The 23,592-nt window shown below is 38.2% G+C and overlaps 1 protein-coding gene across 1 annotated transcript in view; it reads right to left on the bottom strand.

Moving 5' to 3' along the window:
* LOC128501308 (potassium voltage-gated channel subfamily H member 8-like) overlaps window positions 1-23,592 on the bottom strand; it is a 213,783-nt gene that overhangs the window by 25,307 nt on the left and 164,884 nt on the right. The window contains exons 10-11 of the mRNA XM_053470740.1: window positions 17,614-17,863; window positions 17,043-17,257 (exon numbers count right to left, since the gene is read on the bottom strand). Of these exons, the coding sequence (XP_053326715.1) occupies window positions 17,043-17,257; window positions 17,614-17,863 (465 nt within the window). The remainder of the gene's footprint in view (window positions 1-17,042; window positions 17,258-17,613; window positions 17,864-23,592) is intronic.

The following is a 23,592-nucleotide window of genomic DNA, read 5'->3' as shown; positions in this document are numbered from 1 at the left end:
TAACACCCAAAGAAACATAAAACAATGTATTTTTTTAATATTCTGTTTCTAGAAATATCAAATTTAATGCAAATTATTAACTTATACACAGACCTTAATATCATGCAGAGACTGTTTATAGAAAAAAAATCTAATTAATTTTTAATAATGGATTATATTAAGATACACAACTTTAGACTCGAGGCAAGTGCTCTAAATATTATTTTTGAACATTATAATTTCAGAGTGAATTCTGTAATACATGTGTATATATTTGATGTGAGCAATGAATTTCTCTTTCCAGATCAGTAAATTATTAAAAGGGATAGCTTAATATCTTTGACACTGCCACTATTAAAATGCATATTAAAATAAATCAATAATACTTTAATATACATTCTTCGCTTATGAATTATACAAACACAACCTTGTGTGTTATTATCCAACTAAAAAATGTACTATATTCTGTGGCAAATATATTCAGCTATCCCTGTAACCTCAAGGAAAAAAATATAATAGTGTACGCTATTTAAACAGTTCAGTGCATGATCCCCTACCTACCTAAAGAGGTGAGCACTCCGTGTGCTCTGGGAGACACACATTAGGTCCGAAATAGAGATCTAGCTACAGCTATGAGTTATGAAATAGCCAAAGTTTGACACAATAGAATCAATAAAATCATTAAAAAGCTGTCCAATTTTACAGAGTCCACTTGATGACCTCAAGTGGGGATCATCACGTGATCTTCTGCAGGTGAATTCATTTGGCATTTTTACTAGTATTTCTAAGAGTTCAACTCTACAGTTTTATATGTAAGCAGATTTTATGATTCTATTGTATTAAACTTTGGCTGTTTTATAACACCCTTTTTTATATATCTCTGTCTGTTTCAGAGGAACCTAAAATCTTGGTTCTCCAGAATGTAGCAGATGGACTGCTCACCAAAAATCTCTTTTGTGCCACTATAATATTGTGTATGTTTCCTTGAGGTTACAAAGCTATCTGAATATATTCAGCACAGAATATAACTATTTTTTAAATTTGATAATGATATACAATGGTGTGTTGGTATTATTGGTAAGCGCGACACTCCTCTTTTTAAATTGTGAGCACTTAGGAGAAGTTTACAGGGAAGTGTAGCACTACACTACAACAATTGAAGTGCCCTGTACACTGAATTTGTATTGTATTGTATTATTTCCTCTTCTTCCATTGTCTGCCTATTCTCGCCACTGATTGGCTACCTGAAGCAGTTGGCTGCTTGTGACGGGAAAGAGCTTTCACTGAAATCAATTGGTGTACTTTCCATCCCTTTTTTGCAGCACCAGAGCAGCTGAATGCAGATGAGTATATCACATGCAGGGAGATATGTTTGGCCAAACATATCTTCTCCATGGCATCTAGCTAATATTCAGTTAGGAAAACCTCATATAAAAAAGGGAAATAGCATTAATATTGTACAAAAATGACAGTCTAATAGTTGGGGTAACCGTGCTAATTGAGTAAAGTGATAATTTATATGGCATAAGTAATCATGATTACTCATGATCTCCAAACTTGTACAGTTTTTCTTTCATACAGTCTGCATTACCATTTGTCCAGAAATGTAGGACATAATGATTTACAATTAATACTACAGTTTGAAAAACTGGCAACATGAAGGATCAGTAGCAAAGATATGGGAAGGGAACCCTACTTTTGTAATGTGCTTTTAAAAAGTCAAAACCCACACTGCAGGTTATGACGATTTAGCTGGGCTATTTTAGATCATTACAAAGCAGTTCTACACAAGTATTTTTGTTCCAATAAAGTGTCACAACTAGATGAGAGGAAGATGTTCTTGGTACACGTTGATTTGTCTATGAATGCATTAGTTTATACTCACTTCATATTCCAATTATGAACCTGCACACTACCAAAACCTGAATTGATACCTGTAACCCCTATGCAAAAAAAAGCAACACATGATGCTTATGTAAGAAATATTATCTAAAACAATCTCCATTCGTAGGCTAGGCTGTACCCTGGTGCTTTTTTTGCCCTTTTGCACCTTTAAATGCAGTTTATTCTACAGTATAAGCTGACTTGGCACTAAGTGGGGATAAATTATATCTGTACAATTACATTTCAAACACGGTTCCCTGCTGGGAATGCTCAAATAATTTTCCAAGCAGAGTTATTCTGAATGGAGTAATTACAATCCTGACAGGCTTTTGTGCTTCATTCTGACTGTGGTCCATATCTGCATTTGCAGAATGGAGGAGGCAGCTGCCTGATTATGAAATGGAAGGAACTACTTTAGTTGCATCCACTGATTGCATTCTAAAAGCAGCTTCCCGCTCAGCCCAACAGGGGCCATGCAACAGTCTCATGATTACATCTTTAGGCAGACTTTAATAATTCAATGAAAGTTCATTGACCCCTAATGCTCCACGCATTATGAACCATTTTACATAGTTTTTAGTGCTCATATAAGACAAGACCCCTAGTTTCAGGGCCGCAAAACTTCAGTCTTCGAGGACCACAAACAACCCACAATTTTTGGGTATCCCAGCCTAAGCACAGGCATCTCAGTTAAAAAACATTCTGGACTGTTCTTGGTAGAAGACCATGCAGCTCTTCCCTAGTGTATTATGGAAAACCCCAAGTCTGTGAGGTTAGGCATATGGAATTGTGCAAAAAAAGAAAAAGCCAAAAAGGCACGTGAGTAATGCCTAATGTGTCTGCGCAGAGTGCATTATGGGGTATTATATCTCTCTCTCTTTTTTGGTAATATTTAGACTCTGTGTGTATTGTTCACACTCTTGAAGGTAGTAGGGGCTCAAGTCATGCAAGTAAGTAATGAGCTGTTACGGGGACAATTCCCATTTGTACTTACACAAATATTGGCCTTGATTCAACCTGACTAAAATTGAGCCTTAGATATTTAACCCAAGGGTACATGGAACTTACAAGACTAATTCAACATAGAAAGTAAAAAACAAGCAAAGAAATATACTGTAGTATACAGAACACTTGCCTATTCCATGCAATAGTACCATATACATTTGCAAACGGAATGCGGAATTGGCCGTCTCTTTATAAATGTGTGTAATGTGTAGTGTATTTAATTGGTCCTTGTACAGTGTACATAATCAGGTCTAGTGGAGGTAGGGTGACCACATATCTTGGATTACCAGGGGCAGTCCTGCAATGGGACTTGGGTCCTGGGTAGCCTCAATGAGAAAGGAGGTCTCAACCAATCAAGTTCAAAAGCCTCTCTTGCCAGCACCAGGTATGTGTTTGTGTAATGTCTTGTAATAGAGGGGGTAATTCTTTGAGCCTGCTCATGCCTGGTAATACTTTTATGTATATTTTATAATATAAGTATATTATTAAAACTGAAATCAACATGGTTCCCAAGGCTTCCTGATAATTAATATAAAATGCATTTATGTGTATGTGATAGTGTGTGTATGTGAAATATATGCGCTGTGTGTGTGTGTATATATATATATATATATATATATACACACACACTTACTTAATGGCCACTTTCTTAGGTACACCTGTTCAATTGCTTGTTAACACAAATTGCTAATCAGCCAATTACTGTCAGGTACCCACCTCTCGTGGCTGTCGCACCTCCGTGGCACGCACTAGGAGGGGGCAGCACGGTCACTTAGTTCCATTCTGTTTCTCCCTGCTGCTGTTTTCCTGTCCATTGGAACCTTGCTTTGTGACCGGGTTTGTGCCCCGTTTTCTGCCTTCTGGTCTGCCACCTGCCTCTGACCCTTGCACCGTGACCCTTCTTACCTACCGCCTGCCTTTGACCCTTGGACCACGACCTGGAATGCTCTTGTCTGTCGCCTGCCCTTGACCCTTGGACCGTGACCTGGATTTTTTCTTGTATGCTGCTACCTGTTACCATTTGGACTGGTTCTTGCTATCGTTTTACCACATAGCGGTGCTCCCTTCATTGTCTCCAGCCTTATCCTGCATAACGGGTTAATACTCTTGATACCTACCCAGGGTGCTACAATCACATGGCAGCAACATGGTCAAGACAATTTGCTGAAGTTCAAACCGAGGGGCTGGTCTGAGTATTTCAGAAACTGCTGATCTACTGGGATTTTCACGCACAACCAGCTTTAGGGTTTACTGAGAATGGTCCGAAAAAGAGAAAATATCCAGTGAGCGGCAGTTGTGTGGACGAAAATGCCTTGTTGAGGTCAGAGGAGAATGGGCAGACTGGTTTGAGATAACAGAAAGGCAACAGTAACTCAAATAACCACTTGTTACAACCAAGTTGAAAACTTGACGCGTATGGGCTACAGCAGCAGAAGACCACACAGAGTGCCACTCCTGTCAGCTAAGAACAGGAAACTGAGGCTACAATTCGCACAGGCTCACCATTGGACAATGGAAGACGTAGCCTGGTCCGATGAGTCTCAATACCAGCGTGACATTCCGATGACAGGGTCAGACTTAGGCATAAACAACATGAAAGCATGGATCCATCCTGCTGCGTGTAACTGGTTCAGGCTGGTGGTGTAATGGTGTGGGGGACATTTTCTTGTCAAGTGGGAAAGTGTAACGTCCATGACTAACAGAGCCACCTCCGGTGAAGCAACAATATCCACACCAAGTACCTTCGTTAGAAATCCAAAGACCAAATGGGCAATACCTGGCCGCATTCCTACCATGCATGCAGGTAAGTGCCAGGCCTCCCACAGCCGCAAAAACAGGTAGTATTGAAGCCCGGGATCATTCGAGAATGAGTCACCGGTGCGCGATACCAATGAGCCACGTCTTTGTAGGATCTTTCTTTAATTATCGTGTTCGTAGTGAGACGTTAAATGTTAGTGGCAGCCGTGCGCCACGTATCATCATCGAACTCAGAGTGGATTATCTCATGCCATCGGGCTCTGTAGCGAGGAGGTGTATCAAAAGCGGTATTAAGGAATTGAGTGTAGTAGCAGGAGATGGATTGTTTTGCCCGTTTGCGGGTAGAGAAACGTCTTTCAAAGATGGTTAACGGTGACATCCCTTCCTCTCGCGACACGGACAATATGAAGTGGTTAATCTGCATTTCACAGAATATTTCCTGTTGGGGAAGGTGCTTCTCCCAGCCAGCCTAAGCCCGCTTCAGTCCACCATCGGAATGTAATTGTGTCTTCTGCCTCCGGAAATAAGGGGTTATGAATCAAAGGTGTGAGTTGGAAGACTTTGCCAATGAGCGCGAATCTATGTTTATTTTTTTCCACGGGCGACATGATTGTTGCATAGACAACAAGATTATGTCTCCTGGCAGTTTCTTCAGATTCGGCCAGAGAACAAGCTGCAATTGGTGGTGGGAGATGCAGCTTCATTCAAGTTGAGAGAAAAAAGAGTAATCCAGTAGTTTCGGATGGAGTAGTCTCCAAATATTGACCAGCGCTGCCGTTTTAGCAAACAATTTCAGGTGCCTAGAGTTCTGGGAGGAGCCCGCCATTTCTGAGATGCGCTTTCTGTCCATGAATTTGTACCAGTAAGTATTAAAGTCAATTTGGACATTTCCACTTAGGAGTGTACTCACGTTTGTTGCCAAGGTTTAGACACTAATGGCTGTGTGTTGTTATTTTGAGGGGACAGCAAATTTACACTGTTACACAGGCTGTACACTCACTACTTTACATTGTAGCAGAGTGTCATTTCTTCAGTGTTGTCACATGAAAATATATAATAAAATATTTACAAAAATGTGAGGGGTGTACTCACTTTTGTGAGATACTGTATATAATATATAAACACTCTTCTTTTAGGTTAGACTGTTGAGGCCGATTGTATTTGGAGCACAATCCAACAGAAGAATTAATAACTGAGGTTAAAATGCATTTGATGGTTTGCTAACATTCATTAAAGTGTATTTTTTCTTGGTTCCTAAGTGTTCACAAAATATATTTTCACAGAAATCTTCATTAATGTTCTTAGTTAATGTCACGGTGCATTTCTAAGTGTGCATTGTTTACACATTAGCCAAATTGAATGAAGTGTTAAGGAGAAAGCTTCACTTTCTTCCCAAGGATGTGAAAGACATATTATTGGCTCTTAAATCAGTTAATTAGTGTGAGAGAGAATTCAGCACAGTACATTTTATTTATAGCTTCCTCTTCCCTTGGGATTGTGCCCACAGTGGCTGCTTCTAACTTTTGCTAAGAATAGATCTGAAGAGCTATTCTTAGTACCAGAACAACATTGCATTTATAAGCAGCTGACATATCCTCCATCCTCTAAGGGATTGTAAATCAATTTTAATGCTCTGCTTCTGGATTGTAAATCCATTTCAATGCCCTATCCTTATGACTTTACAGCATGGAAAATCTGAGACATGGCTGGATTTCCCTTTAGTCAAGGCATAGCCATGCCTTAGTACTATGTGACCCCTGGCTTCTAATTATAACTAAATACATTTGTATGAATGTGCACTTGCCACATCATAGTTGTGTGTTAAAAACATATGATTTAAAAACTCATTTATCTCTAGGTTTTATACACTAAATTGCAAGTCTGAGTTGAAGCAACATGAAACTTCAATTTACAGTCTTTACTATGCATTATGGAGCTGCGCTATGCCAGCCTTTGGCAAGGGGCTGAGTAAGGAGATACTAAAGGAATGAAAGGGTCAACACAGAACAAAAGCAATAATAACCAAAAAGTCTCCCCACGTGATAAAATCTTATATTGAATAAAGACTAGTCAAAAAAAACATATATATATAATGTATGTGTGTGTATGTGCATGTATGTATGTATATATATATTTATATATATATATAAATATATATATATATATATATATACACGTCTCTGATATATGGCTGCTTAACTCCTCAGCATTTCTCCAATACCGTCAATAATCTACAAAAATGCCAACCAATTAGAACAGCTTTTGCAAGTAGCATGATGTCACACATCAACATAGAACTATAGCACTTTAAAAGGGATCACAGAAGGGAAACACACAAAGCATTTTAATGAATTTATAGCACTTTGAAAATACAGTGGACACCTTTCTATCTATTTAAATTTCTCCTGAGGAAACTGACTTTTAACCCCTTTAGGACCAGGCTGTTTTTTAATTTTTGTACCCTTCATGACCAAGGCTGGGGGTACCCTTTCTTCAGATGTCATTTTTTTGATCATAGAATTTCCTATAACAAAATAATAAAATTATGGTGAAAAATAAAAAAACACCTTTTCTCACTTTTATTTGAAAAGTTTTTCACTCATCTGCAAAAGCTAATTACATTTTTTTTTCTAAATCTTAGAAATATCCAATTTTTGTTTTTTTGCAAGTTATAGGGCAATAAGTACAACTAGCGTTTTGCTATTTCAAAACCTTTTTTTCCCAAATCTGGTCATTCTGCCCCATGTATTATTTGGGACATCTTTGAAGCTGGCCAATGCAATTTACCCCATCAAACCATATACTTTCAAAAACTAGACACCCCAAGGAATTTCAGATGCCGGTATTTTAATTTCCATGCACTAATTCTACTACCACCCTTTGTCAAACTTTGTGGTAGTAATTTATTCTGTGTCTTTTATTAAACAAATTGTAACGCAGGTATAAATGTATAGCTCTGGTATATGTCACTGCCAATTAACACCCCAATATGTGTTCAGCAACATCTCTTGAGTACAGTGATAGCACCCATGCATGGGTTCGTTGGGTTGTTTGGGAGGTAAAATGCCACATTTGGGAAGCATGCACTTTTCAACTTGGAACTTTGACATCTGGTCCAGCTGTTCTCATGTGCTAGACACCCCAGGGTATTTTAAATTGTGGTATTTTAACTCTTTACATGCACTATTTATACCACCATCAAAGTCATTTGTTGTGTTTGTTACACACATTGTACTTTAGGTATAAATGTATAGCGCTTGGTATATGCCACTGTCAAACACCCCAATACGTGTTCTGCAACATTTACCGAGTAGAGTGATACCACCCATGCATAGGTTTGTCTGGTTGTTTGGGGGCTAAAAGGCAACATTTGGAAAGTGCACTTTTTTTTTTCTTTTTTGCATCGACATTGAGGCATTACAACAACACCTTTTAAGCTTGTTTAATGCTATGATGTGCCAGGCACGTCATGAGTTGTTATAGAGTTAAAGGCGAAACGCGTTGAGAGCGCTTTTATTCGAGACTTGAAAATACAAGGATAAGTGTGAGGGAGGTGCAAGACTTAAAGTGTCTTTGCACATATTCCTGGAAACTTGAACTGAGCTTTTTCATGTGCCACCATATCCTGTAAGTAACATAGTTACATACATAGTACATAAGGTTGAAAAAAGAACAAGTCCATCAAGTTCAACCTTTCTACCTAACCTTCCTACTCTTGATCCAAAAGAAGGCAAAACAACCCTAATTAAGCTACTTCGAATTCTGCCATCAGAGGGAAAAACTTCCTTCTTGACTCGAAAAGGCAATCTGATTTCTCCTTGGATCAAGAAAATATATTAATTCTATTTATAGCCCTGTATGTCAAGCCTTTGTAAAAAATTATCCAGACCACTTTTAAAGGCATCTAATGTATTTGATAACACCACCTCCCTTGGCAGTGAATGCCATAACTTTATTGTCCTTATGGTAAAGAATCCCTTTCTTTGTTGTCTATGAAATCTCTGCTTTTCCAGTCTCAGAGGGTGACCTCTTGTTCTTTGTGCATTTCTGTTAATGAACAGGTCACTAAAGAGCTCTTTATATTGGCCTCTTAGACGTTGTTTTTCCAGTGTATATAATTTTAACTTTTTAAGTCTCTCCTCATAACTAGTATCTTCCAATCCCCTTATTAATTTTGTAGCCCTCCTTTGCACTTTTTCTAGTTTCATAATGTCATTTTTAAGGACCGGTGCCCAGAACTGTACTGCATATTCAAGGTGAGGTCTTACCATTGACCTGTAAAGAGGCAAGATGATATCCTCCTTCTGTGAATCAATACCTTGTTTTATGCATGCCAAGACCTTATTGGCCCTTGCAGCTGCTTGCTGGGATTGTGCACTGTTGTCAAGTCTACCATTATTCCTAAATCCTTCTCATTGGTAGTTTTCCCCAAGAATATTCCATTCATAGTATAGGTTCCATTTTTATTATTTTTACCATAATGCATAACTTTGCATTTATCTATGTTAAACCTAATCTTCCACTTGCATGCCCAGTCCTCAACTCCTGCAAAGAAAAAACACCAAGAGTAGTCTAAATGACCCTGCCTCATTTTGTGTCATCAGCAAAAACTGTGACATAGCTCTCAATGCAGCCTGGGAGATCATTTATAAATAAATTAAAAAGAAGAGGATACAGGACAGACCCCTAAGGCACTCCACTTAATACCTGCGTACAGTCTGAGAAACATACATTCAGAACAACTCTCTGCATTCTATCTTTTAGGCAATTTCCGATCTAAATACAGACGTTTGCCCCTAAGCCTGTTAATTTGTAGAGTAACTTTTTATGTGGTACCGTATCAAATCCCTTAGCATTTGTCCAGATAAATCACATCTACAGCCACACTCAGATCTATATTTTTACTTCTTCATAGAATGCTAGTAGGTTGGTTTGACAAGACCTGTCTTTCACAAATTCATGTTGACTTCTGCTAATTGGATTCTTGATCAAGATATGTTCTTGAATGTATACCTTTAACAACCCTTCAAATAATTTCTCCCACTGGTTGAGATTTTGATTCCTTTTTAAATATGGGCACAACATCTGCGCCAATCTGAGAGTATTTGAATGAGTGTGTGTGATAGCATGGATGTGTAAGTGTGTGTGTGAGGGGGGGTAGAGTGGCATAGGGAGCCTGTAATCACACTCGTATCATGCCCAGGTTTTTTTGCCCAATTTTTAATAAAAATGGACAGAAAAATTCAATAACAATATTAATATATATATATATATATATATAAAGTCCAAAATTAACAATTGCACTCCAAATGCCAAATTTCTGCCCGGTGCCAAATAACTGCAGCAGTAAATAATATAAAGTCCAAAAATAATTACCGGCACTCCAGGGACTTTGCAAATGACCACACAAACAACTTCGGTTTTTAAGTCAACGTTTCAGTCTTGTTTATTACAGACTTTCATCAGGACATATGATTGATAACAGCAATCACACTCTTATCATGCCCAGGCAAACAGTACATGCTAGAATTTAGGCATGATAGGAGTGTGATTGACGTTATATAATATTGTTACTGATATTTTTTTTGTCCAATTTTGGTGTGTTAGTTTTAATAAGTGTTTTTTTTTTTTTTAAAAGGTGTGGGGGTCATTTTCGGTTTTGGCCAAGTGAATCCTGAATTTTCGATTTTGGTCCAGAAATTTCATTTCGGTTCATCCCTAAAAATGGTCGCTAAGAAGTGTTTTCTTACTTTGATGTTTATGATAAGTTCCTCATTGTTAGTTATTACCAGATCCAGACAGGCATCCATTCTGGTTGGGGTCTCTACTAATCATGACATAACCTTTCACCCCTTCAATCCCAGGGGTTTTTGGTACCTCAAGTCCCGGAGCAAATTTGCCATTTTTGCGCCATGTCGGTCCAGTAATTATTCTCTTTTCCTGTGAATAGTGTACCCAGGTAAACTATATATCGTTTTTTCAAGGAGAGATTGAGCTTTCTTTTGATATTTATAATGAGAAATTTAGCAAAAACTAGCGAAAATTAGAAAACACCTAATTTTTTAATACATTTTCCCTCTGAATCCTCACAAAATTAGGTAAAGTGATGGAAAATCCCCTCCAAGTTTATCAATATAGGTGTCCTGATTTCAGAAATACCTAATTTATATAGATTTTCCATAGTTTCCCAGCACTTATAGGGAGCATACTATAAGGTGTACATTATATGTAGAATTTTTATGCTTATGGCTTAACGGGTTTGGGGGTTGTGAACGGGGGCAGGAGGGTTATACTGGGTAGATGTTGTGTTAGGGCAATGGGATGTAATTTTTCTTTTATATATATATATATATATATATATATATATATATATTTTTTTTATTATTATTTATTTTTTTTATATATTTTTTCTTAAAAAAATGCTTAGAGGTCCTCTTAGAGACCTCTTGAACATGTTACTAATGCCAGTGATGCCAGTAATGCCTTAGCTCACTTTATTGTTTTAATTATTATTTATTGTATTATTTTAGTGATTTTTTTCATTTTTTTAAAATCACTAACCTTTTGTTTTTCTCCGTTCTTCAGCATGGGAGGAGGGTCAGAAACATGATTTCTCACTCTCCTCCCTGCGATCCCCCTGCACCGATCACACTGCGATCTCTATGCAAGTCCCCACAGACTTGCAAAGAGATCACAGCGTCTGTGCCTCATCGGAGCGACCGGATATCCCTGTAGGGCATATCCTGTCCTCCGATGACCTTCCAGGTGACGTCAGCAGTGATTGGCGTTTAAAAAGTGCCGGAAGCTGTTACATCAGATTGGGCAGCAGAAAGACGGCGATGCTTCCAAAAGGGATTCTTGGGAATGCGTTTTTTGGACGTACTGGTACGTCCATAAGGGCTGAAGGGGTTAAGGACTGCGCAAAATTGTATTTATTTACAGTATATTGTGGCATCGCTTGCTATGTCCTTTTATTTTATAGAAAAATAGTAAATAAAAATGTTATGAGGAACCATAGTATCCTGTTCCTTTTATGAAGTGCCACAGTATCAAGTTACTCTGTTGAAGAGCTATATTATCCTCTTCCTTTGTGATTTCCCAACTACACATTTTAGTTTGTTTTGATTTATTTATACAGCGTAACACTTTATTTTTTTCTTCTTCCCATAAACAAGCACCTCCTGCCTTTGCTTGGCTTTTTGGTAGAACACAAGCAATATATGGGGAACAGGAATTTTGCGGGAAGTGACAGGAGTGCTTAGGCTACTATTATGCTGCACCTCCTTTATCTGTTAGAACACGGAGTCATAGGCACATGTCTAGTAAGAAAATTAACCCTGGATGAGATGAACTAGATGATGTTTCAATTTATATGGAAAATCGTGGTTTAGTAAATGAGCTCCTACAGGTGGAAGGTGGAAAAATTGATTTTCAGTTTGCATAAGATGTTAGAGCAGGTGATGCTGTAAAGTTTCACTGATATATACCGTAGGTTTAACAGTTTGGTTACTCAATTATGCCTTGGTTAAGCACTGGTTTTATAAAGAGAAACGCGTTGAAATTACGAACAGAACTACAAACCAAAACTTCCAGATTTTTATTGGAATCGTTCTCTGTACTCTTTCACAACCACAGCTCCCTGTAAGTGCATTCTGATTTTTTTTTATTATCATTCACACGAAGATACTGCACTGTTTGGAGTTTTATTGTTTCACAGATTTTAAAGAAGCCATTACAGGAATTTTAGCAAAATTTGTTGATGGGCCTGATTATTTACATTTATTTGTGAGTGATATTCACATCATACCGCACACTGTATTATTTACAATATTGCACTGTTATTATTTCTGTTTCCCTAATGTACATGCGCCCCATTATTCGTTGATTGCCATTTTAAACATCCTGAGGAGTGTTTTTTGGGCAGCAGCAGTATCTCGTGGGAAAGTACATTTTCATTTTACTATCACACATCGTTTCCTTGTGAGATTTTGGGATCTCTTTCACTTAATATTTGCATTTCTTCTTAACAAAGGGTAAATCAGTTTTTTTTAATAAAAGATAAAATTACCTTTCCAAAACAGAGGCAAAAGGCAAGTGTGTAAAAAGACCTGAAACAATTAAAAACATTTAGGGAAATATACTCTGGCAAAAAAGTCCAAGAAAGGGAATAAGAGAGAACATAGGCTAATACCAGTGACCAATAGGAAAAAGCTCTCAGAGCTGTAAGCTGGAATGGGTTCCAAAGAAGTTCTAAATCTTGCAAACTGACACTTGAAAACTGCAACCAACATGTGTTTCACTGACTTTCAGCACAATGTCAGAAGCAAATCCCTAAATAATAACCTGAACTCCTCAACTATCTTGCAACTTTGAGTGAGCATGAGCACATCTGTGCCAGAACAGGCTGCTCCACAATGCACCACGATGCAGAAGGATCACTGCAGATGTTAGTTTGAGGTCACAGCTGCTTTCCCAGCTATATTTCTGGTTTACACTACCATTATTTCTAGTCGCCAGCCATTAGCTAACTAGATAACAGTTTTCATATATAAATTTGCTTTCCAATATCTTTAGTTTCCGTCAACTGTCATTTACTGCCAGAGAACAATGCAAAGCATACTGGACTAATGTGATCTTTGTTTCCTTGATGGTAAAATAATTAATAATGTGATGCATCATGTGATTAGAAATGCTGGTGTCAAGTGTTTGGATACTGTAATGAGCTCTCACAATTAACGCGAAAACATATGGTTTTATTGACTGCAAATTACGTGGATTTTCTGGAAGCAACACTCTCTACCTTGTTGAATACCCATCCCACGTTTCTTAACTCTTGAAAATATTCTATTTACTGCAGTTTGCACTAAATGCACTAAGGGATTTATGCCCCTGAAGCTAACAAGTTTGATGGAAAAAGAATATAGCAATCCCGGCAGCCAGTAAGAACTCTTTTTTGTAGCTACCAGCCTACCAAACTGTCCCCTCTCAAAAAGCAAACCCCTAGACTCAACCTCTTTGGTCTTACAGCATACAACCATAAAGTATTGGTAATATGGTAGGTTTATTTTGGTTGCTTCCAGACACAAAATATGCTGTAGCATTCAATGCAAAATTAAGCACAACCAAGTCCAGCTCCTTCTGAATATTAGCAGTCATATAGCGACTCCTCCTCCCGACTCAGGTAGAGCAGGCATAAATCTTTAAATTACACCGCCCCTTTACACACCCCATGTGTAAATAAAAAGACATACCAGAAAATAAAACAAATACAATTAATTTTATTGGGCAGGAATAAATGCTGCCAGCGGATGAGAAAGGAAAAGGAATTGTGAGTAAATAGAATTTTTGCTTTCCTTGTCATCCCTGGCATCAATGATATACAGATGTCATAAAAAAATTGAGAGAGCATACACACAAGGTTACTTAACCCCTTAATGACAAGACTGTTTCTTACTCATGGTACATTTTGGGACAATGGCTCTTTTAACATTGTTCAGTGTTGCTGTTTAGCAGGTCTTTCTTTAGATACCGTCATTTTTATCATATCATCTAATTTACTATAATTCAAATGATAAAATATGGTGATTTTGTGTTAAAAAATTACTTTTTCTCACTTTAAAAAAAAATCTTTAATCATCTGCAAAAACTAATGGAAAAACCTGCTAACCAGATTCTACTATTTGTCCTGAGTTTAGAAATCCCAATGTTTTTTTTGCTTTTTTCTGCACATTATGGGGCAATAAGTACCAGTAGCGTTCTGCTATTTCAAAACCATTTTTCCCCCAAAACTGGTCATTCTGCCCCATATCCCATTTCAGGTATCTTTGAAGCCGGCCAACGCAACTTACCCCATCAAACCATATATTTTTAAAAACTGGACCCCACTAGATACCCACATGCATGGGTTTTTTGTTTGGTTGTTTGGGGACTAAAAGGCCCTTTTTGAGAGGTGTGCATTTTTCAAATTGGAATTTTGACATGTCAAAAAGTCTTCCCACATATCCTATTTCGCGTATCTTTGAAGCAGTCCAATACAATTTACCCCATCAAACCAAATATTTTTGAAAACTAGACACCCCAAGGTATTTGAAATGCTGGTATTGTAACCCTTTTTTCATGCACTAATTTTACCACCAGCCTTTGTCACACGTTGTACTTCAGGTATGGATTTACCGCTCCTGGTATATGTCCCTGTCACACTGCACCCTAACATGTGTTCAGCAACATCTCCTGAGTACAGTGATATCCTACATGCATGGGTTTATTTGGGTTATTTGGGAGATAAAAGGCCACCTTTGTGAGGTATGTATTGTTTTTAGACATCTGGTCAGTCTGTGCCTACGTCCCATATTTGGGACATCTTTGAAGCTGGCCAATTCAATTTACCCCAGAGTAAGGAAGGGCATTGAGGCACAGAAAACAGGGCAGGACAGGCTGGGCACCAGCAGACAGACACAATCAGCTACAGGACTGACGCCCCATATTAGAAAAAATAAGAATTGATCCCCCAGAGTAAGGAAAGCAGCAATAGAAGTAGAGCACTGGGCTTGGGCAGGCAAGCACTGGCATATGGAGCCCCTTGGAGCAGGACTGAATTTACTCAATATTATATATATATTATAATGCCTAGTTTTGTTGCCAATATTTATATATCAATAAAGAATAATATATGATATGATCGAAAGATAATAAAAAAATAGTTTTGAGGTTTGGCTCATAGCATAAATGGATAACTGTTGTAAACCACACATCAAGCCCAGTAAGCTGACTAGCTTTCTCACTAATTATCAGTGAAGATGAAGAATATTATATGATAAGACAGAAAAATAATACAAAATATTTTCTGTAGCATAAATGAACACCTGTCTTAATCAACTAAACTCTGCTCACTGATATGTACCCTACACACAGTCCCTTTTCACTTTACCTCATCACGGAGCGTCAAAATGCCTTGTAATGGTGCCAAAACACCTTGAAATGGCACCAGCTAGATGTGACAACAAAAAGACATATCCTAACGACATTTTGTTACTTTTTGTCGGGGATCAACCTCATTATTGGCGATTCATATGAATGCACAGGCAATTTTCGTTACAAAAACAAGTTCATACAAATCCAACTTGTGTACAAGTCTAGTAAACTCAATTGTGTGCGTGGGGATTGGACTGTTGACAGAGGAGAACCGTAACAGAATTGATTAATTTCTGGTGTTGTGAGGTATAGCTGAGATACCCTTTATTATGGTTTTGGTTTTATAAGATTCTGTTATATTACTATATTATTCTGCTGTAACAACCTTGCTTATGCTTTCAGAAACACTATCCTTAGCAACTGATGGTTTCAATTAGGATTGAGATCTAGAAAATGGGATAAACACCACCCCTTATGATTCACCATGAGTCTAAATATTCTATAGGTAGTAAAGCTACAGTGGGGAGGTAGAGAATTATTTTCCAACCAAGACCTTGTTGACTCTGCATATGCTAATGACTGTGAGTTAATGCAATTAATAGTTTGCAACACAACTCATTATATACAAGGTTCTCCGATTATGAGAGCTGCAGATGCTCTTGTAAAGATGTTGTAAATACAATATGTGTGTACTTCACTACAAATGTGTATCTCAGTGACTCACTTTTCTGCAAGCCTCCAGCTTGCCTCAAGCTCTTACAAGATAGAAAGGATATTCAGTCTCATATGGACTACTCTTAGCAGATCTGCGACCAAGCTTATTCATTCATCCTCAGTCTTACTATGCATTTCTTCTTATACATATACCACATATGTATTTTTAGGACACTGTTTTTAGCACATTCTTTCTCTTTTGATCCATCCCTCCATCTGGCCTCCTGAAGCAACAACTCCTCCCCTTTTTACTAATTACTAAGTTACTACTCCCTTTTTTACCCACCCACCTTTTGTCTCAATTAACCACAAAATTCCTTCTAGAGTAAGATCATAAGCAGGGCACACATAAACCCACCATCCTTTTCAGGAACTTTGTATGAAAGTATCGTAAAACTAGACGGCAAGCTCACAGTCAGGTTCCTCAACCCCTGTTATATCTGTATGTATAAATGTGTATATATTTATAGAATAGAAGTATTTGTTAATCTTCTTATATTTAAATGTTGTTCAAGACTGTTGAATATGTTATAAGCAATAATAAAGTTATATATATATATATATATATAAATATATATATATATATATATATATATATATATTGTGAGACTGTGAACCCCAGGGACCCATATGTATAATCTGCATAGCAGCTGTACCCAGATGCTATGCCAATCAACTCCCTGGGATTCACTGTCTCACAATATATATATATATATATATATATATATATATATATATATATATCCTAACCTACCCCTTAATAAAAGGATCCAAAATTAACATTCACTCACATCTGCTTCACTGCCCATTCGGAGGTTGTAAGTCAGGTCATGCTGGATCTCGGTGATGAATTTCTGTGAGTACTCGGGATAGAGATCTAGAACCTCCCGAAGGCCCTTCAGGCTGATGTACTGCAGGTCGCAGTATGTTAAGGCTTTCACATTGGCGTTCGTCTTAATCACCTGATGTTTGTCCAGATTGTCTGAGCCAATCAAATCTCCCTTTCCTAGAAGAATGACCAGGTAAGTGACAAACATAGTACGTGTTTTAAGCTCTAGATACAATATAGCAGAGATATGTTGGGCATACATATATAAATTATTCAAAAACTGTTGGTCTCTTAAATGGGTCAAACTAAATATCTACCTATTAATTGTTAAATCATGTTAAATTATAAGACATTTAATCACTATATTTAATACAAGCTTTTCAATAACACACATGAGAACCCCTTTACAAATATGATTCAGAACTATCAACACAGGTGTACATTAAATAATTCCACAGTCCACAAGAATATGCAATCTAAACTTTATATTTATTGTTGCACTTCTCATCAGAAGACAGTCCAAGAAGACCTACCCAAGATGGCAAGCACTGTGTTATCTTTTAGCACCTCCATGGATCCTGAACAGACGAAGTATATGGCTTGTAGGGCATCCCCCTGCCGGATGAGGTATTCCCCAGGGGCACAGAAAGATGTCTTGATGCTTAGAGAGAGAGAACGTAAGCAGCCTCGGCTGGCAGATTCAAATATTGGCAGCTGTAATATCTCTTTGTTAAGATGCATGGCAATGTCTGCTCTTAGCTCATCGGGAAAGTCCCTAAGGAGCTACAAAAAGAGTTGTAGATTGGTGTTAGAAAACAGAATCACTTTTGCAGTCACAGTCGCGTGTACACAATGGGAAATTTAACGTAGCGACAATGAATACAATGTAACTTATTAATGTTTTGAATTCTGCGCTCATGAATTCTGCGGTGCTAAATCTGTGTTTCTAAACTTGACAGTGTGGTTTTCATGGACAAAATCTCATCTTCTCTGGAATATGTACTGAAGTACAGTGAGTAGTGACTGCAATCAGTACATATTTTCCCCCAAATATTCACAGTTTAGAGTTAACTCTCCAGAAGAGGCAGTGTTCTTGATATAGTGACCCTTAGGCCTGCTATGAACCATGGGAAACCCACAATTGATGCTCTGTTAACCTACTGAATAGATATAAGTGAAAGAAAATTGCCCAGTTCAGCAAATGGTTTCCACCTAGGAATAATTATTGTGCAAAAAACCTTGTGCTTGCATGTAGTATGTGACATAATATCAATTACTGTAATTATCAGCAACACAGCTGAACTGGCAGTTATTTTTCATTCTTTAATATTAGACCCTACCCAAGCATTTTCTCGAGCCCCCGCTCCACGCTCCCTAGCATGCAATCACTCCCTCTGCTACCACACCAAAAATATATATATTTGCCACACTGACTGCAGATCAGGAGAAGACTGTGAGAGTCAGTGCAGTCTTCCCTCCTTCTGACTGCACCGTGTCGTTGAGAGGCCCTCTCCCCCATAATCATCCCCAGAGTGCCTTTGTCCCCTTGATTACTAAACCACACCTCTCTTTTACTTAGTTCAGGTATAGATCAAATAAACAACACATGGAAACAGCATGTGCAACTGAATAAGACAAAAAAACCCTGTATTTGCAGATATACATAAATAATGTATGGAAACATAGCATTGCAGGTATAGATCAACAGAACACACAAACCCAGCATTGCAGGTATAGATCAAATGGAAATCACATGTAAACTCAGCACTGAAGGTATAGATCAAATAAACAACACATGGCAACAGCACTCCAGGTATTGATCAACTGAATAAGACATACAAATCCTGTATTTGCAGGTAAACATAAATAATGTATGGAAACATAGCATAGCAGATATAGATCAACAGAATAACACAAAAACCAAGCTTTGCAGGTATAGATCATTTGACATGCCATCCTGGTCCCCAAACAGCCTAGCATGAGTCAACATTGTCCCCAAACAGCCGAGCGTACGCCGTCTTTGTCCCATAAACACGCTACCTGTGCCATCTTTGTCCCATAAAGACCCTGCCTGTGCCCAATGCTTAAACATCTTGCTTATACCATCTTTGCCTTTTTGACAAATTAATTATACACCTATGATTCACACAAACACTTTTACAGTCACTCACTAATTAAATTTCATTCACACAATCATTTATTCGTCCACGCTTTCACACAAATTATTTACACATATTCACAGAGGCGTATCTACTGAAAATAGCGCCTATGGCAAGCACTGAAATTGCGCCCCTGTCCAAATATCTAAAACCCATTTACTAGCCCCTGCTGCCCATATATATATATATATCTATATATAAATATATATATATATATATCTATATATAAATATATATATATATATATATATATATATATATATATATATAAATATTAGTCCCTGCTGCCGATAGCAGGTATAAATCAACACACAAACCCAGATCAATTGAAATTCACTTGAGGGTATATATCAAATAAACAGAATCAGACATACAAATCCTGTATTTGCAGGTATACAGTAATAATATATGAAACGTAGCATCGCAGGTATAGATCAAATAAATACATGGAAACAGGATTGCAGGTATTAATCAACTGAATAAGACATATTAACCCTGTATTTGCAGGTATACATAAATAATGTATGGAAACATAGCATAGCACATATGATCTACAGAATAACACAAACCCAGCTTTGCAGGTAAAGATCAATTGGAATTCACATAAAAACACGGCATTAAAGGTATATTTAAAAACCCCTAAATTACAGGCATAGATCACAGGTTGCACACCCCAAAGCCAGCCCTGGCGTCCACACTGCCCACATAGAACCAGACCAGCACCCAGATAACACACATTAGATTTGCAATCTTTGTCCCCAAATAGCCCAGCATAAGTCAACTTTGTCCCCAAACAGTCCGGCCTGTGCCATCTTTGTCCCATATACACCCTGCCTGTGCCATCTTGGTCCCCAAGGCTCAAACCTCCTGCTAGTGCCATCTTTGCCCTTCCACAATTATACATCTATGATACACAAACACTTTTACAGTCACTCACTAATTCACACTTTAATTCAGACCACTCATCCACACATTAACTCATGCTCTCCCTCATTCAGACAACTCATCCACACATTAACTCATGCTCTCCCTCATTCAGACAATAATTCACATATTAACTCATGCTCTCCCTCATTCAGACAACTCATCCACACATTAACTCATGCTCTCCCTCATTCAGACAATACATTCACATGCTCATGCTCTCCCTCTCTCTCATGCTCTCCCTCATTCACTCAATGCATCCACACATTAATGCACACTCTTTACTTATATCTACCCCCTCTCCCTCCCTTATCACTTTCTACCCCCTCTCCCTCCCTTATCACTTTCTACCCCCCTCTCCCTCCCTTATCACTTTCTACCCCCTCCTCACTATCTACCCTCTCCCCCCTTTGAAGTTCACATACCTTGTAGAAGTCCTGGGATGGGAGCACGAGGCCTCTGTCTCCCTGCTCTGCCGCGGTGCTCGCTGCTTCACTGCTGAGTGCCGGAATATGATGTCACATTCCGGCGCTGAGCATGAAATGCCGGCACTGCGACCAAGACAGAGGCCTCGCAGAGGAGAGTGAGGGGCGCCGAGCGGTTGCTGAAAACTTATTAGCGAGCGAGGCTCGACGCCTCTCTCTCTCTCCTCCTCATTTATCATGGCTGCGCAAAAAAAAAGGACGGCATTTCAGTTGGGGGGCACACAGGGGGCACCGCATGATGTAGGGGGGTCATGGCCCCCTCTGCCCTCCCCTGATGATGCCACTGAGATCAACTAAATAAGGCATACAAACCCTGTATTTGCAGGAATACATAAATAACGTATCAAAACATAGCATAGCAGATATGGATCAACACATTAACACACAAATCCAGCTTTGCAGGTATAGATCAATTGGAAATCACATAAAAACTCAGCATAGATAAAACCCTACATTACAGGCATAAATCACAGGTTGCACACCCCCAAAGCCAGCCTTGGCGTCCACACTGCCCACATAGAACCTGACCAGCACCCAGGTAACACACATAGGACTTGCCATCTTTGTCCTAAACAGCCCAGCATGAGTCAACTTTGTCCCATAAACACCCTGCCTGTGCCATCTTGGTCCCCAAGGCTCAAAACGCCCTGCTTGTGCCATATTTGCCTTTCCACAAATCTATGATACATCTATGATACACACAAACACTTTTACAGTCACTCACTAATTCAAGCTTTCACTCACATAATTCATTCACACAATCATTTTCTCAATCTTTTACACATATTCATTAATGCACTCTCACAAATTAATCCTCTCCCTCGTTCAGACAATTCATAGACCCAATTCATTCATTCTCTCACTCATTTCAATATTTGTACTACCCTCTTTCTTACACCCTCTTTCTACCCCCTCTCCCTCCTTTCTCACTACCTACCCCCTCTCCCCCCATTGTCCCAGATTGAGGCTGCCTGGAACCCGGGACTTAAGTCCCCTTGCGGGACTTCCCCGGGCAATATGGGACATGTGGTTACCCTAGTTAGAATGCATCTCCTTATAGGCCCTGAAACACAGGTACAGAGAACCTGCTTATGGCTGTTAGGGGAATAAGGTAATTCTGCACTCCCTCGTGTAGCCACTGAGTTTGGACTAGCTTTTTTACAGCACATAGTGGTGATATTGCATTTTTGAACTCGGATGCCATGCTCATCTTTCGTTGTGAAAAAGAAAAAGGTGACAAAGTGCTCTAGTGGGGTTACAGGGAGACTAGGTCATTAATCTTCGTCTTCTGAGGCTGGCAACAATCCAAAATTCAGTGTTCATAAATCACAACCAAACCATGTGTCCCAAAGGTGGTTTCATGTAATTTCTGGCTCCAGCCTATGGCTGTTGTTATAAAAAATTAGATCGTCTCCACCACTAGCAACAGGCCAGGGCACATTTAAAAAAAACATAAACGTGCAAGGCTCTAAAAAAAGGCCAGATGATTTTTATGCACTTATCAGCTCACCTGTAAGTAAATGTGCCACATACAGTCATGTGAAAAAGAAGCAGTGAATGTTTTTCACTTTTGAATAATCTTTCTCACTTATAGACTTTAATTTGTTTGGAAATTGACCTCCCACATTGTTGGACAGCAACAATTGCTTTTCTAAGATCATTGCTGAAGTCTTTCCTCCTTGGCTAAAACATTGGCTTGCCACACTTGCTGATAATCAATGAATCAAGAGCATTTGATTAGCAGCACCTGTCTGCTACTTAGCATCTTAATTCCTATTAAAGCAGTAAGGGTGTACTTAGTTGTTCATACAAGGCTACTCATTTTGCCTTATATTTTTATTTTAATAAATCATGACACAGTGTAATATGTTGTGTTGTTGTTCATCTGAGGTCTAATTTTAGACCTGCTAAGGAACAGATGATTGTTATTATGTCCAGATATGTAAAACCATAGATTTCAAATAGAGTGTACTGTAGACACGTGAAGCCTCCTTGGCTACCCCGATACTAAGGGACTCAAATATCACATCCAGTACTTCGTGACTTACTTGACCTTAATGCTAGAGGACCATACTTTCCCTCTCTCACAGGTACTTACTTGATCTTAGTCAAAAGGCCAAGAATGTGACAGATCCCTCATCTGTTCATGCTTGCACATCATACAAAAGTTTAGTAAGCTCTAACCAGAATATGGTTAGTTCAGGGGTGTCCATGTTTTTCCTGCAGCGGGCCACTTCATCAGAAATGTATATGTTCGGGGGCCGCACTCATTTTTCACTGAGAGAAAAAACGGCCTTTAATAAGACATGCAGATTGAAATAAAGTAAATGACACAAAATCCTTTACAATGCCTCTCACTGATTTCTGGGCCTAGAAAGTTTTGTCCTCTGACGTGACTACAAATTCAGGAGGGCATTTTATCTCTGGATACGTAAAAATTAAATAGTTCTATTTATTTTAGGGATGTACCAAAATGAAAATTCTGGATTGAAACCGAAACAGAAAATAACCCCCCCATCTTTAAAAATAAAATAAAAAACCCACACTTTTAATAAAAGTAACACACCAAAATTGTACAAACAAATTAAATAACAATATTAATATATACTTATTTCATCTGTTATTTGATATTGACACCCCTGGACTAATATGGCTACAACCTCTACTCTAACATATACATATATATATATATATATATATATATATATATATATATATATATATATATATATATATATATATATATGATTGTCAACAGCGCACACACATTCCAACATGGACTCTTTGCCTGGGCATGATAGGGGTGTGATTTCTGTTAACAATCATATATAAATTGATATTGTTACTGTATTTTTTGTCAAATTTTGTGTTACTTACTTTTAATAAAATTTGGACAATAAAATACAATAACAATATTAATATACATATATATAATTGATAACAG

This window comes from Spea bombifrons, chromosome 7 (genome assembly GCF_027358695.1).
Source record: "Spea bombifrons isolate aSpeBom1 chromosome 7, aSpeBom1.2.pri, whole genome shotgun sequence".
Taxonomy (NCBI): Eukaryota; Metazoa; Chordata; class Amphibia; order Anura; family Pelobatidae; genus Spea; species Spea bombifrons.
Note: the sequence above shows the minus strand (reverse complement) of the source record. Positions and strands in the feature narration are given on the sequence as shown.